Genomic DNA, 15,834 nt, shown 5'->3' with positions numbered 1-15,834 from the left:
TGAAATTAATTTTAAATATGTTGTCTGTTATTTAACCCAATAAACCCCAAATATGATCTTAATATGTAATAAATTAACAGTAATGGTAAATCAATAATGAAATAATTATGTAAACAATTATTAATAATACCAAATATTAAAATTAATGAGAATTTCTACATTCTGTTTTTCATGCCAAGTCTTCAAAATCCAGGGTATATTTTACACTTACAGAACATCTCAGTGTGGATCCTCAGTTTTTATCAGAAACGTTGGATTTGTGTTTACTTATAAAATTTATGTTTGGAAATGTCAATTTATATACCTAAGCTGTTCCAAAGATACTTAAAAGTTTTCCACTCACTGAGCGGAGCACTGGTTTTAAAATTTAAGACTGAGAACCCAGTATCCAGAAATACATTTATAAGACGTGACGTAATTTAGATTAATTTGAATGAAATCCAATTTAAAACTCGGTTCCCAGTTGCACCTGCCACCTTTCAAACGTTCCACAACCACACGTGGCTGGTGGCTGCCAGGCTGAGGGCGCGGGTCCACCACATGGGCAGCAAGAGAAGGAGATGACACAGGTGGCTGGGGGACACATGTGTGACCACCAGGCAGGGACTCAAAGTGACGGGCCGATTTCAGGATACCAGGAAGTACGACTCTTGTGACTCTAAATAGCTTCGCGTTGTTCTTTTGGAGTTTAAGTTGTCAAGTCCTTGTTAAGGAAGGACTTGGAGAGCTAACTGGTCAGATCCCCTTTTAGCTTACACAAAAACATTCGTAGTGGGAGCTGATCTCATGTGAGCGGAAAGTACAGGAGGAATACTGGCAAGAGGAGGGAGGTTTTTAGACTGTGAGAGGACGCGTTTATTTCACGAAGTGACGTACACGTGTATAATTTAATGCAATAAAGCCAGGTAAAGGGCAAGTAAAAGACTAAAATTATTTTAAGGCTGTCTTTTCATCCAAAAGACTATCCACACGTGTTTTTTTTAAATAAATGATACATTTCCTCCGATTACACAATGTATCTGTATATTTAAAAAATGGGGACTCTTTAGGGGGGAAAGTTATTTGATTCCTTGTTTGAAAGATTCCCTATGCTCAACATTTAATTCCTGCCTTTAAATATGTCCATATGCACGTTATGTATACCACATAGACGCATACAGAAGAAACGATATCCTGCATGTTCCTGTCACCAAATAGTCTTTGAAAACAAGGCTTCCGATGGCTGCATAACATGGCTAGATGTACTGAGTTCAGCACTATTCCTTTGTTTCCAGCAATTTGGTGTTATGAAGTTTCGCTGTTATAAGTATTACATTGATAATCTTTGTATGTGAATCTCTGTTCATTTTGTGTGTTCATTTTATTTTATTTATTTTTTAAGATTTTATTTATTTATTTGTGAGAAACACGGTGAGAGAGGGAACACAAGCAGGGGGAGTAGGAGAGGGAGAAGCAGGCTTCCCGCTGAGCAGGGAGCCCAATGCGGGGCTCAATCTCAGGACCCCGGGATCATGACCTGAGCCGAAGGCAGTCGCTTAACCAACTGAGCCACCCAGGCGCCCCCATTTTGTGTGTTCACTTTAAAAAGTTCTTTTCTTTTCTTTTTTTTATTATGTTATCTTAGTTATCATACAGTATTTTCTTCGCCTTAATTCCTGAAAGCAGCATGGCTGACACTTTCCACACTTGAGACTGTTGATACACAGCACCAAACCATGCCTCTCCCCTTCGGCTTCGTGCCTTCCCAACATCAGCCAGGGATTGCCAGTTTGGCAGCTGAAGAGTTGCTCTGCTTTGCCTTTCTCTGACCTCTGATCTAATTTAACAGTTCAGGAGCCCTTTCTATCCTCCCTGTTTGAGTTCTGTTGTGTCCTTTTCCATTTGGTGAGTTTTATAAGAAACTTCAATTTATCAAAACAGCTAAGAACAATAATAGAAGGTTTAAAGAAAAGTCAATGCTCCATTGCATTTTACTTTAAAGGAAGGAGAAGGTTCTGGGGTGACTAAATGTCTTCGAGAGAAAGCAACCGAAATACTTACGCCGATGCACTTGACAACTTTAGCCATGACATTACCCTGGGGCTGAAACTTCTTGTACATTCCACTGCCAATGACGAACACAACTGGGAAGGCAAAGAAGATGCGTTAACAAGGCGTTTGACAGAACTGCCCGTGACCTAGAAGATGTGCTTTTATTTGAGTTATAACCTTGTTTTGGAAACGCTGGGATGACTCACAGAATGGCCTTGCTTACCCTATCTCCCCGTTTAGAAAGTGCTTTGGATCCTAACAATCACTGGAGCTTCTGAGCGATGGTATATTTGTGTTCTCACACGCAAACACTGAAGCCTATCACTACCAGAACATAATCTTTGATGTAAGAATGACACATACAGATTAAATGAAAATTTACCTAATGCCAATTGAATACAGCGTTTGGCCTAGATCAGTAGTTTTTGAAATCCTCTCTATCTCCTTACCCAGCATTAGAGAGGAGAAGGTATATATATATACATATATATACGAGTCTTTTAGGGGAGTGTGGCAGTGTTTAAAGAATTATGGAAGAAAATGGGGACAGAAAAAAGGGGAAAATATTGAACTCTGGCACAGGTGTATGGATAAAGCGAAACTGCTACAAGCTGAGCACAGGGTTAAAGGGGGCATAACTGAGCGCTCTTAAAAACTGAAAAAAATCAGGGCGCCTGGGTGGCTCAGTTGGTTAAGCGACTGCCTTCGGCTCAGGTCATGGTCCTGGAGTCCTGGGATCGAGTCCCGCATCGGGCTCCCTGCTCGGCGGGGAGTCTGCTTCTCCCTGACCCTCCTCCCTCTCATGCTCTCTGTCTCTCGTTCTCTCTCTCTCAAATAAATAAATAAAATCTTTAAAAAAAAAAAAAAAAAACTGAAAAAAATCAGAGAAAGTAACAGTGCCGGCACTACGTTATTTGAGTGGGAGGCTGTAAAGGCTTGAGATGGTTACTGGGCTCGGTTTCCTTCTTGTACTACTGTTACAGGTGCAATCATGCCCCACCCGCAAAAGATGCTGAAGTCCTTACCCCCAATATCTCAGAACGTGACCTTATTTGAAAATACAGTCTTTGCGGTAGATCGAGTTAAGATGAGATCATTGAGGGGCACCTGGGTGGCTCAGTTGGTTAAGCGGCTGCCTTCGGCTCAGGTCATGATCCCAGGGTCCTGGGATCAAGTTCCGCATCAGGCTCCCTGCTCGGCGGGAAGCCTGCTTCTCCCTCTCTCTCTCTGCCTTTCTCTCTACCTACTTGTGCTCTCTATCTCTCTGTCAAATAAATAAATAAAATCTTTAAAAAAAAAAAAAAGATGAGATCATTGGGGTGGCCCTCCTCCAATAGGACTGGTGTCCTTCCAAAAAAGGGCAAATGTGGACACAGATGTGCCCACAGGGGCAGGCCATGGGCAGACTGGAGTTACGCTGCCCCAGGCCAGGGGACTACCACGGGTAGGGAAGAGGCCTGGAAGAGATCCTTCTCCGTAACTTCACAGAGAGCACAGCCCTCCTGCCATGCTGATTTCAGACTCCGCACCTCCAGAGCTGTCAGACGATAAATACATTTGTGTTGAAGCCACCCAGTGTGTGGTATTTTGTCATGACAGACCTAGGTAACGAAGACACCTACCATCATTCAATATAGATTATCCTATGAGAAAACTGTCACACTTCCTAAAAAGCCAGAGCCAAGAAACTAATGTGTGAATGAATGTATCTAACAGATACATATATTCCTCCCAACAAGAAGATATTCTAGTAGCAACATTTTTTTAAAAGATTTTATTTATTTATTTGAGAGAGAGAGAGCATGCACAAGTGAGCATAAGCAGGGGTGGAGGGGCAGAGGGAGAGGGAGAAGCAGGCTCCCTGCTGAGCCAGGAGCCTGATGCGGGGCTCGATCCCAGGACCCCGGGATCATGACCTGAGCCGAAGGCAGACGCTCAACCGTCCGATCCACCCAGGCATCCCGTCTAGTAGAAACATTTTGAGATGATACATTATGGAAATCTAGATACTCATTGGAAATATTTAAACAGCAACTGGACCAGGTTGCCTTGTCTCAGGCAAGCTGGAGATGAGCACATGTTGATAAGAACAAAAGCTTTCGGCCATGGGATCACCTAGTCTAACAGATTCTGTCACTTTCATCTTAGTCTGCCTAAATAGTATCAAACCTTTCAATGTCCAGCTCAATGGATCCCTTTTCCTGTAAACCCTTTTTCACCTTATTTCCTCTGAAACAGTATGCCAACTCTGCTTTGATTCTCAGAGCATGGGAATTATTATTGCAATTTGTTCCATGAACTTCTAAAAATTGATTGCAATAATTAATGTGAGGGTCTGACCTGACCATAGGATTGTATTAATTCAACTGATTTCTACTTACTCAGAGATACAGCCATGAGAGCTGCAGGAACCCCAAACGCCAGTGGGTAACAAGCTTGTTTACTGTGAATTCCACACTGTTGAACTGAGGAGAAATTACAAGATTAAAATTCATTATGGCGTTGGTAACACTCATATGGTTACCATTTTTAAAAATCCCTAACTGGTTATTACATATTGTTTTCACTGAATGTTCTAGACTTATGCATGTGCCTTACTGATTTCATTGGCAGCTGAGCCAAGCAGCTTTGGAGTAGAAGTGCAGGAACTGAACACAGCTTCTAATCTCAGCCCCTAAATAGATGCTGACACTGGCCAAGCCAAAATCAGTGGGCACCCCTTACGTGGATTTTCTTAGTGGGGGAGATAGAAGTGACCTGGATACAGTAACTTAAGACAGGGGACTCAGTAAATAAAATCAAAAGTACCCTGGGAAATCAAGATTGTGTGTTCCTGAATTCATGCTAATTAGAAAGCAATTAGATGGCCCAGGGCAGGAATCAACAAATGTTTCTGTGAAGAGCCAGATAGTAAATATTTTAGGCTTTGTGGACAATTCGGGCTCTGTCTCAACTACCCAACCCTGACTTTGTAAAGATGAAAGCAGCCACAGACAGTAGACAAATGGATGGTCTTGTCCAGATTTCTGGATCTGGCCCATTGGCCATAGTTTACTGACCCCTGACTGCAGATCTATTTTAGCTCTGAAATCCTAGGATTGGTAAGGAGGAAAATTCGGACTTTGAAGGAGCAACAGAGATTATTGTGGATTCTTTCAGTGGAATGGTGCCTCCAGGAATAATCTGATCCGAAAGGGGTCTGACTTTGTCTTTGACTAGCTGGTTCACAGTTCTGTAGAGAAAGAAGTTAACTCGTAGAAAATTGATAGTCACGCAAATGTTTCTCGTTCATAGCTGTACAAATGATTCCAGTTCGTGGCAACACAAAAGGACTCTTCCCTCTGTGAAGAATACCAGTCTCTGTTGCTCAAATCCTTATTTGAGCTGATTGTGCGGCAGTATTCCAGTTTCCTCCTTAATTAGTAAGTCATATATAATCTCGGCACATGCTCATTTCATATTTGTATGAGAGCCAAGATTTTATCTTTGAAATTACCCTTTCACACATTCTGCAATTCAAACATGCATAGTACATATTCTAGTAGAAAGTGGAGGTGGGGGAGGGGATGGGGGAACATAATGCAAGAATACAAGCTATTAAATGTTTATACAAAACAAGTTGAAATGGGGTTTAAGTGTCATCTTCAAATAACTACTCCATGCAGAAATATATAAATCCCCACAAAATATTTTCTTTCATCATTTAATGCTTTGCAGTGTGGCCACCAGGGTGTTGTTTTGGTCTAATCTGTCCCCAAATATTCCTTTCCATGTGGGAAATTCACAAACTCTCGGTGGAGTATCCGCCAGCACATGGCTGCTGTCTCATTCTCTTTCCTGGGCAGTTCTTTTAGACATAGCTGAGATGAGATGAGAATTTCTTTTAGAAAGAATAAAACTGTGCCCATTAAATTCTTCCTAGCTCACTGAACATCACTGGGGAGCAGAGCTTGAAAGCAAAAATGTCAACTATGCCCCATCCAGGTGTGGTTTCCAAATAGCACCTCCTGTCTTAACCTTTACTGTGAACAAAGACTTTGCATTAATAATCATTTAGAAAAATTCATTGCTATACTTGGGATGGTTTAGATTCTTCAGTGATCCTTGGGATCAGGGGGTCAAAAAGATCAGAAAAGACAAGCAGCTCATCTTCTGGATTTCCAAGTGTATAGTATATCTAGCAGCGGAAGTATAATGGGAGAAAAGAGGGACAAAACGAACACACAAACAAGGACTTAAACTTTCCACCTGACTTTCTCTCCATAATTAAAAAGAAAAACAGAAGTCCCCTTCAGATATTTTTTACCTCTGAGTATTGGAGTGATGATAGTAGAAAGCAAGCTTCCAGCATTAATGGCCAAATAAAAGATGGAAAAGAATCTGTTTCTTTGTTTTTCCTGTAATAAAAAGGAACAAGTTTACAATATGACTTTGGTTATATATCAAGGGATAAAATGTAGCTGATGATCTGTCTTCATTCTAACTTAGTTTTGGTCAGTGTCCTACTTTCAAATGTCCTTGAAAAGAATCAAATGGAGAGCAGACTTTGTATCAGGGGAATGTGACTCCGGATGTTTATAATTCATTTATGTAATTTCTGTGAAGGTGCATGATCTTACCTGGCCCTCTTCAAACTGATCTCCACCAAATGCAGACACACAGGGCTTTATTCCTCCAGTTCCCAGAGCTATCAGGGCCAGGCCAATCATGGACAGTGCCCTAGGGAAAGGAGAGGGTTTATTGCAGAAATGTGAGATTCTTTCTTTCTTTCTTTTTTTAAGTAGGCTCCATGCCCAGTGTGGAGCCCAATGTGGGGCTTGAACTCACGACCCTGAGAGCAAGACCTGAGCTGAGATCAAGAGTCGGACGCTTAACTGACTGAGCCACCAGGCACCCCAGAAATGTGAGATTCTTAAAAGCAGGAGCCTCTCTCTCCTCTAATGTCCCTCAGAAGACCAGGCACAGTGGTTCTTTTTGGGTTCTTGGCCCCAATTTCCAAGGTAGGGAGGGAGTTCCCCACACCACCAGCAAGCAATTCTCACACACCAGCTGGGTGTCCTACAATTCAACTCCATTCTGACATTATCCACCCAGAGAGAGCAATCAGGTTCCCCAGGGGAAGGGCTTGGTCCTCTAAGACTGCCCCCCTCCCTGCCCTGTCAAGATGCAAGCCTGGATTGTCACCTGTGCTTCTGACTGACTGGCTACAGCTTGGAGGTTCCAAAGATCCTCTCCTTGAACTTCAGATGCCACTCATAAGTCCAGGTTGGTACCTGTACTTCTGACCTACTGGCTACAGATCAGTGTTTCACACGACCTCCTCCGAGGGTCCAAGGAATTTGCTGGAGCTGCTCACAGGACTCAGGAAATGCTTTACTTACTAGATCCCTGGTTTATTATGAAAGGATAGAACTTGGGAACACCCAGATGGAAGAGATGCACAGAGCAGAGTAGGTGGGAAGGGGCGCGGGGCTGCCATGCCCTCTCCATGGCGCCACTGCCCTGCACCTGCACTTGCTCACCAACCTGAAAGCTCTTCCAACCCCGTCCTTTCAGGTTTTTATGGAGGCTTCATTACATAGGCATGATTGAGTAAATCATTGGTCACTGGATATTAATTCAATGTCCAGCCCCTCTTCCCTCCCTTGAGGTCAGGGGGGTGTGAATGAAAGCTCCAATCCTCTAATCACATGATTTGTTCTTTTTTTTTTTTTTTTAAGATTTATTTATTTATTTGAGAGAGAGAGAGAGTACAAATGGGGGAGGGATAGAGGGAAAGAGAGAGAGAATCTCAAGCAGACTCCATACTAAATGCTGAGCCAATGCGGGGCTTGATCCCAGGTCCCTGAGATCATGACCTGAATGGAAACCAGGAGCCAGCCTCTTAACCGACTGAGCCACCCAGGCGCCCCTCACAAGATTTGTTCTTTTGGCAATCAGCCCCCATCCTTAGGTGGGGGCCAAAAGTTACCTCTTTAACATAATAAGAGATACTTTCCCTCTCCTCACTTAGCGAATTCCAAGGGTCTTAGGAGCTTATTATAAATCACAGTCCCACAGTAGTTAAACAAACAAGGGGCTCAGCCTGTTTGAGAAGATGATTCACGGGAATGCAGTCTTGACAGCTGAGTGAAACTTGAATTCACAGGCCTTCACGTTAATACCATTATCTACTATTTAGAAAACACAAAGCAATAGCTTGAATACTCAGTGAGGATTTGTGTATGGGATTCTTCTGTAGCCTTATCATTTTCAGTCAAAGAACAGGTAAGTGAAATATTTAAGCACTGTCTCTGGTACAATCATAATAGAATCATAATAGTCGTTAAAAGACATTGGAAAACACGATTTAATTGCAAAGCAGAGTATCAGGTAATGTAGTATGAGCTTAACTTGTTTACAAATACAGAAGACTGGAAGGAAGTAGAGCCTAAGATTTATTACTATATTTTTTATAATGATAAAAGGCATTATTTATAATAATGGAAGGGATTAAGGGTTAGTTACTTTATTTTTTTTTTTTGAAGATTTTATTTCTTTGAGAGAGAGAGAGTCAAGCAGGGGGGGCAGCAGAGGAAGAGGGAGAAGCAGACTCCCCACTGAGCAGGGAGCACGACGTGGGGCTCGATCCAAGGACCCTGGGATCATGACCTGAGCCGAAAGCAGATGCTTAACCGACTGAGCCACCCAGGTGTCCCAAGGGTTAGATACTTTAATTTGTATTTTCTAAGCTATCTGTAAGTATTTTACCTCCTGAATTGAAAAAAAAAATCACTCATAGAATTTACCAACTTTCATTTTATCATTTTGTTAGATTTATAGAGGGCACTGCAAATTCCAGGTTATGTATGTGTTTATTCCATATCTTCCTGTTTGTAAATATGGCTTTAAAATGCTAAAAAATATTTTATGGAACAGATAAAGTCAAGGAAGATACTGCACACAGAAAGGATCCTTGAAAATATGCTCGTCTTTCTTGGGTTAACTGGCTGAAGCCTCTTTCCTTTGCCTCTTTTTTTAAAAATTTTTTAATTTTTTATTTTATTATGTATGTTAGTCACCATACATCATTAGTTTTTGATGTGGTGATCCATGATCCATTGTTTTCGTATAACACCCAGTGCTCCATGCAGTACATGCCCTCCTTAATACCTATCACCGGGCTAACCCATCCCCCCATCCCCCTCCCTCTAGAACCCTCAGTTTGTTTCTCAGAGTCCATCGTCTCTCATGGTTCGTCTCTCCCTCCGATTCCCTCTGATTCCCCCCCTTCATTTTTCCCTTCCTTCTCCTAATGTCCTCCATGCCATTCCTTATGTTCCACAAATAAGTGAAACCATATGATAATTGACTTTCTCTGCTTGACTTATTTCACTTAGCATAATCTCCTCCAGTCCCAACCATGTTGATGTAAAAGTTGGGTATTCATCCTTTCTGATGGCTGTGTAATATTCCATTGTATATATGGACCAATCTTCTTTATCTATTCATCTGTTGACATCTCGGCTCTTTCCACAGTTTGGCTATTGCGGACATTGCTGCTATGAACATTGGGGTGCATATGGCCCTTCTTTTCACTTTGCCTCTTAATAGAACTTGTGCTTAGTGCTGTCACTCCAAGCATTTTTTTTGTTTCGTTTTGTTTTGTTTTTATTTTGTTTTTCACTCTAAGCATTTTAAACGACACCTGAACACGGCCAATTGGATGATACTCCCTGCACTCTTGTGAGAGTTGTAGGCATGCTGTAATATGAACTCCATGAAATAAACTAAGTAGCTAAGCTTTCTTGAGCACTTCTCACTTGCCAGGCCACGTTGTAGGTGCCGTACCCGGACTACAACAGTCCCACCCGAGGTAGGCAGTAGTAAAAATGAGAAGACCTGAGCACGGAGGTTAAGAAATTTGCTCAAGGTCACACAGCTAGCAAAGGGCACAGTCAGCATTTGAACCCACTTAGCCTGGCTCCAAAGTCCCTGTTCTTAACTGATATTGTAGAAGAGAAACCGGAGGCACGGGGAAGGTGAGTGGCCCGCGTCTTAGGGCTCCTCTGTGGGTAGTTGGGCATCAGACTTTGGATCTGAGCTGCTGACCTGGGCATAGAGCCACTCCCTTCCACCAACACAGTGCCCTATGGGCACCACATGTGCTGCCACAAGGGACCTGGTCTAAACAGCAATCGGATTGACTAACAAACCAGAAACGCAGGAACTGCAGAGACTAATTTGAATTTCAGTGACTATTTTCCCAACCCATAAGATGGTTTACTCATAGATCAAGAAACTGAGGCACCAGCACAGGAAACAAAATAAATCTTTATAAGTTGTCTATTGGGCCCTGTAGTGATGGGAAATTAATCTCACAGAGGAGCACTTGTCTGTAGCACTTTCTATCAAGAACTCAGAACAATAGGGCTGGACCAAATACTTACAAAACCGAATTACTGAGAAATAAGCGGAAGTATGGTACCAGAAGACAACCAAAGGTACCGAGTCTTGAGGAAACCTGGCACAATTAGGGATCAAGGTCCGTGGGAGTTATGTCCCTCTAGGGAAGATCAAGATTAACACAAGTATTCTGTGCACTGACCGTGCCTCAGGTTGAGATGTGCCCAAGACAGCAAGAGCAGTGACTCTGGACAACTACGAGGATGGCAACATACGAAGACCCAACTCTTAGTCAACTAAACAGCTTTCTCCCTACTGATGAGGAAGGAAAGCCCTCCTTACCCTTATGGTGAAGTTCAAGGAAAAAGATGAAACATTTGAGCACCACGGAAGCAACCAGTGGCTGGGTGGGGTAGGGCAGCAGGTAGGGTTAACTCACACATGCACGGAAAGGTTGTTGGGGGTTCCATCATGGTTGAAGTCTGTGAGGTCAGTAATTGAGCTCACTGCAGTGACCACCTGTCCAATGGTGTAGACAATGGAGAGCGACACAATTGTCCTGTGTTGAAAGGGGTTAAGAGAGTCCAAGTTAATTGCACGAGAGCCGTCCACTTCCTCCTCTCCCACAGAAAGGCCTCCTGCTTCAAAATGCAACAGCCCAGTCATGCGTATACTTGTTCCTCAAACTTGAGTCAGGTTGGTAACTCTCAGAACAGCAGCCTGTTGGAGGATTTGTTGCCCGGCCAGCAAGTGTAGAGCAAATTGGCTAGAGCCAGGGGAAGGAGGAAAGGTCTCTTTCACCTTTGAACTACTTGAAAAACTCAATGTTTTCTTCTACCTGACTGCGAAGTGAGAACATCTATGATTAAACAGTAAGAGAGACTTATCTTGTGCCTGGTAACAATATTTGGCCAGCAGTGGGCCATTGGTTATTTTTGTATTGAACTGAATTCTTTTGAGATAGTCCATGAATTTGGCCCCAGAAGAACCTCCACTTCCTTGCTCATTAAGTCCTAGGGACTTCTGGATGACTGTCTACTGGGTAACACTCTTGAAGCTGTTCCTATGGAACTGGGTGAGCGGCCCACGTCCTCTCTGTCCAGCGAGCAGTACGAGCCTACCAGCAGTGGGCACATACATCAGGGAGCTTTTGTGTTCTCTAGACTTTAACTCTGTGCCTCACACATGATTAATGATGGACAGTATCCCTGCTACTATTTCAAGAAGAGACAAAGATGTTATCACTGTTTGGAGGAAGGAAAAAACTTACCAGTGCTACCTGCATTCTCACTGCTCAATGCCAGGCACCGTGCTAGACTCTGGGGATAGGATCTGAGCCGAAACAGGGCCTAGCAGGCTCTCCTAAGAGTTTGATGGGCCTTGATTCCTTGTTCCCACCGTCCATCATTCCAAACCACAAAGCTTATCATTACTTTTGGGCTTATTTCTTCACAAGGAAGCTGTAAACACTCACTTGAACTTTCCCAGCCAGGAGTCAGCGATCAATGCGCCCAGAATTGGCGTCAGGTAGCAGAGAGCCACAAACGTGTGGTAGATGGCCGTGGACAGATTATCGTCCCATCCAAGGAACCGGCTGAAGTACAGAATCAGGAGTGCTTTTTGCAGAGGGCAAGGGGGGGAGGGAAGGGAGACAAAGTTAGGAGCTGTGGTAACTCAGGCTCTTCACTCAAGGGGAGGAGGGTGAAAATCATTACCTCTCATTCCATAGTAGGAGAATCTTTCACAGAACTCATTGACCACGATGAAGAAGATGCTCAAGGGATAGCCAAAGCAATTCTGACAAAAGGAAACAGTGTAGGAGTGAAACATGCTCCTCGCTGGCCCACGTTCACAAATGAATGTTAATGGCATGAAGAGTAGCTGGTGTATATTTAGTAACTTGTCACTGACTATCCAGACATGGAATCTAGAGTTCAAAGTTTTTTATTCCCTTACACGCCACACAGAGACAACAATGAAATAAAGCATCCAGTTTTCTCATTTGTTCGAGAAGGGCTGGACACTAGCATTTCCTCAAGAGAAAAAATTTCCCACAGAAGCTCAGGACTGTCCCTGCACTGATTGACGCGTATGACAGACATCTGGTAAGTGAAGGAAGCACAGCTGTGAACGTTTAGGAGCAGAACAGCCTGAAGTTTGCCAAATGAAGCTATGTAGAGAAGAAAAAAGGATACTCACCCATGACTTGGACATTCCTGAAAGAAAACCAAAACGCCACTATTAAAGTCAAGTAATTAAAATACTTTTTGCTGAGCCCACACTCAGACCCTCTCACTTCTCAGGGCAGACAGATGTGCTGTCCAGAAACTTCTAGCCCGCTCTGGTGAGTGGGGCCTGGCATCAGATTTTCTTTTAATTAGCTCCTCAGGCCATTCTCATTGCGGTCAGAATTGAGAGTCAGAGGCTCCAAGAATGGTGGCAAAACCATTTCCTCCTTAAAACACTTCAAAGGCTGCTCATTGCCCACAGGAGGAAATCCAAACATTTTTGCATGCCCTTTACGATCTCACGAGGTCAGTGGTGTTTGGTGAGGATTCGGTGAGGGAAATATGAAATGCTGCAGGATGCCTACCACAGGATTCACCCACCTTTCCCCTTACCTGTGACGGCCTTCCTTCCAGCCCCTTCCCCACGCACAGAGGGCTCCCGCGATTCCCAGCTATTCCGGGCGCCCATCCGGAGTCCTTAATGCACACGACCGTGCATAACTCCCGTGTCAGGAATGCCCCGGCCCCTTCCTACACCGTCGTCAGCCTTGCCGCGGCATGACCTTCCCAGAGCCCTGGCTGCCTCCCTGAGCTCCCACAGTGCAGTGCCCCATATGTCTGCCTCCCTCTAGGATTATCCGTCTCCCCATCCCCAACGTCTGTTCCAGTACGTACCGCCGAGCAGGGCCTTCTTGTCAGAAGAGGGAATTAGAAGAGCAAGAAGAAACAAGGTGAGCATCCACGTGAGCCAATGCAAACCAAGGGCCGTTGACTCGACCTTCTGGATCCTAGGTGTACCCTTCATGCCCCCCGGCCCAGCCCCTGCTCTGGTCTCGCCTGAATTTTGACAAGAGCTGACCCATACCCTGTCTCGAGGCACAGCTCCCTGCCCCAAAGGGCTGCCCTGTAGTCACCAGTGCCTGTCACATGCTGCGCCCACCCCCCACTGCCCAGATCTTAGAGTCCTTTGTTTTGGGGGAACCCTTGAGCGCTCCCTGCCTCTATTACGAATCAGTGACCCCAAAGAATGGTCCTCAAGCCTCAGTGTGCCTCAGAATCACTGGAGGGCTTGAGAGAGCAGGTTGCCGAACCCACGCCCATAGCTGCTGCCTCTGCAGGTGGGGGGGTGGCCCCTTGAGTCTGCATTTCTCACAGGTCCCACAGTGATGTCCCCGCCGGTTCAGGGGCCCCCTGCCCCCGAGAACCACCCACAGGCTGTGATGTCCAGTTGCCTGACTGATCTCCGTAAGTAGGTTTTATTACTTCCCCGGCCCCCGAGCACCGCAGAGACACTCTGTGCCCGCCGTCCAGAGCAGGGAGCGAACACAGAAGCTGGCCTGTCACCTCATATGCTCATTATGTGCCGGCCCTGAGCCCCAGCCCACATGAAACAAAACCGCAAGTCTGCCTGAGGAACTGCGCTTGGCCCAGACCCCTGTGGTGGTCGAGGCCCCCAGCCACCCCCCTTGTGGGCTGGTCACGCTGTGCTGTGGGCATGGGCACTTCCCCAGCCCGGCATGGCTCCCGGCCTCACACCACACACTCACTTTTGCCCTCTCCAGAGCAGTGGTGCTATTTCAGTCCTTGTCCTAAGGTGGGAAATAACCTGTCCTGGCCTCCCGGGGCTCCAGGCCCCACTCTTACCATCTATAAAGTTCTGGAAGGAGATTCCTCCACACAAATAGCCTGGTTTTCTCCCCAGTCAGACTTCCTGGTGGGAAGGGGCTGCTCTGAGAGGCAACAGGTGAAGCATGTGGGCCTGGGGGCAGACATGCTGCTTTCCGGCTGTGACCAGGGGTGGGCCCAGCTTCCCTCCGGACAGCCCACCTGTCAGCGGGGGACAACGCCATGCCCCTCACAGGACTGTTGTAACAGTTCCGAGGGCGAAGCCCCCAGCCCAGGCCTGGTGCCTCACTCAGGGAAGACGCCGCTTCCTCAGAGTCCTCGGCACCTCACACGGGGCTTTTCACGGGGTGGAAATGAAAGGTTTGTTGAACGAACAAGTATTCCAAAGGACGGGTCGTATCCGTCGTCGAGTCCAACGTTCGGATCCTGGCTCTAGCCTCCTTCTGCCCATGAGGCTGCCCCGCGTGCATCTCCTCACTGTCTCCCTGTCCTCCCGATCCCCCCCACCGAGTTTGGCCAGTGGGGAGCCCTGGTGGGACACCAGAGGGTCAGGGTATTCCTTTCCCTGCCTCCTTCCCCAAGGGTCCCCTCAGACTGCTGCATCCAAGGGACAGTCGGGGCTCCTCCGAGGTAGGCCCTCCTCACACAACTCTCCTTCCTGGTTTTGGTCAGTTTTGAGCCACTTCCTGTGGTGGCCACTACTCTGGGCACCTGCACTGACATTTGTGACTTCCTGCACCCCTCCCCCAGCCTTTTCTAAATTGTGTGTGTGTGTGTGTGTGTGTGTGTGAATAACCACTCCTACCCTGAGGGTGCCTTCTGTGTCCAGATGGGCCCATGCCCGGTGCAGCCCACAAGCCAGCTTTCATCGGCAGACTGGGGCCTGCTACTCTCCAGTGGAATAAAAGACCCAGCCAGGAACACCTGCTTCTGAAGAACTGCCCCCAAACGAGCCTGGTGGTGGTATCTGCAGCCCGTTTCATTGCGGAGGTGCCCTGTCTTCTAGAGGAAACAGCAGGGCCGCACGATGCGCTGCCAGCTTTCGCTTCAGATAATGTGGTCTCACTACTGTCTCCCAAAGACCAGACAAAGCCAGCTGAGCACCGCCTGCACCGGGTTCAGACCGGTCCTTGCCATTGGCCTTGACAGAAAAGCAGGGGGGCGGGCCAGAGACCCAAACCCAACAGAGACAGCCCAGAGCTTCACTGCAACTGTTCCTTCCACGTGGTTTCTCAGAAAAGATTTCATCCGGCCAGGGTAGCACCTATAATATTTTTTAAAGATTTATTTATTTATTTGAGAGAGAGAGAAAGAGAGAGAGATAGTGAGGGGAGGGGCAGAGGGAGAGAATCCTCAAGCCAACTCCCCACTGAGCGCGGAGTCCGATGTGGGGCTCAATCCCAGGACCCAGAGATCATGACCCGAGCCGAAACCAAGAGTAGGTCATTTAACCGACGGAGCCACCCAGGTGCCCCACACCTATCATTTTTTTTGAAAAATACTGTATAGCACCTATTGTTTGCCAAATAATAATGGTAAAGATTTTGTTTACTTCAAACATAAA

At 45.7% G+C, this 15,834-nt stretch overlaps 1 protein-coding gene across 1 annotated transcript in view; it reads right to left on the bottom strand.

The window, feature by feature from the left end:
- SLC15A1 (solute carrier family 15 member 1) overlaps nt 1-15,834 on the bottom strand; it is a 49,633-nt gene that overhangs the window by 21,477 nt on the left and 12,322 nt on the right. The window contains exons 2-9 of the mRNA XM_036122426.2: nt 12,616-12,632; nt 12,132-12,213; nt 11,891-12,032; nt 10,856-10,975; nt 6,651-6,750; nt 6,338-6,428; nt 4,413-4,496; nt 2,041-2,123 (exon numbers count right to left, since the gene is read on the bottom strand). Coding sequence (XP_035978319.1) covers nt 2,041-2,123; nt 4,413-4,496; nt 6,338-6,428; nt 6,651-6,750; nt 10,856-10,975; nt 11,891-12,032; nt 12,132-12,213; nt 12,616-12,632 — 719 coding nt within the window. The remainder of the gene's footprint in view (nt 1-2,040; nt 2,124-4,412; nt 4,497-6,337; nt 6,429-6,650; nt 6,751-10,855; nt 10,976-11,890; nt 12,033-12,131; nt 12,214-12,615; nt 12,633-15,834) is intronic.

The sequence above is a fragment of the Halichoerus grypus genome, chromosome 4 (genome assembly GCF_964656455.1).
Source record: "Halichoerus grypus chromosome 4, mHalGry1.hap1.1, whole genome shotgun sequence".
Lineage (NCBI taxonomy): Eukaryota > Metazoa > Chordata > Mammalia > Carnivora > Phocidae > Halichoerus > Halichoerus grypus.
The sequence above is the reverse complement of the archived record's forward strand: the minus strand, read 5'-3'. Positions and strand labels throughout refer to the sequence as shown.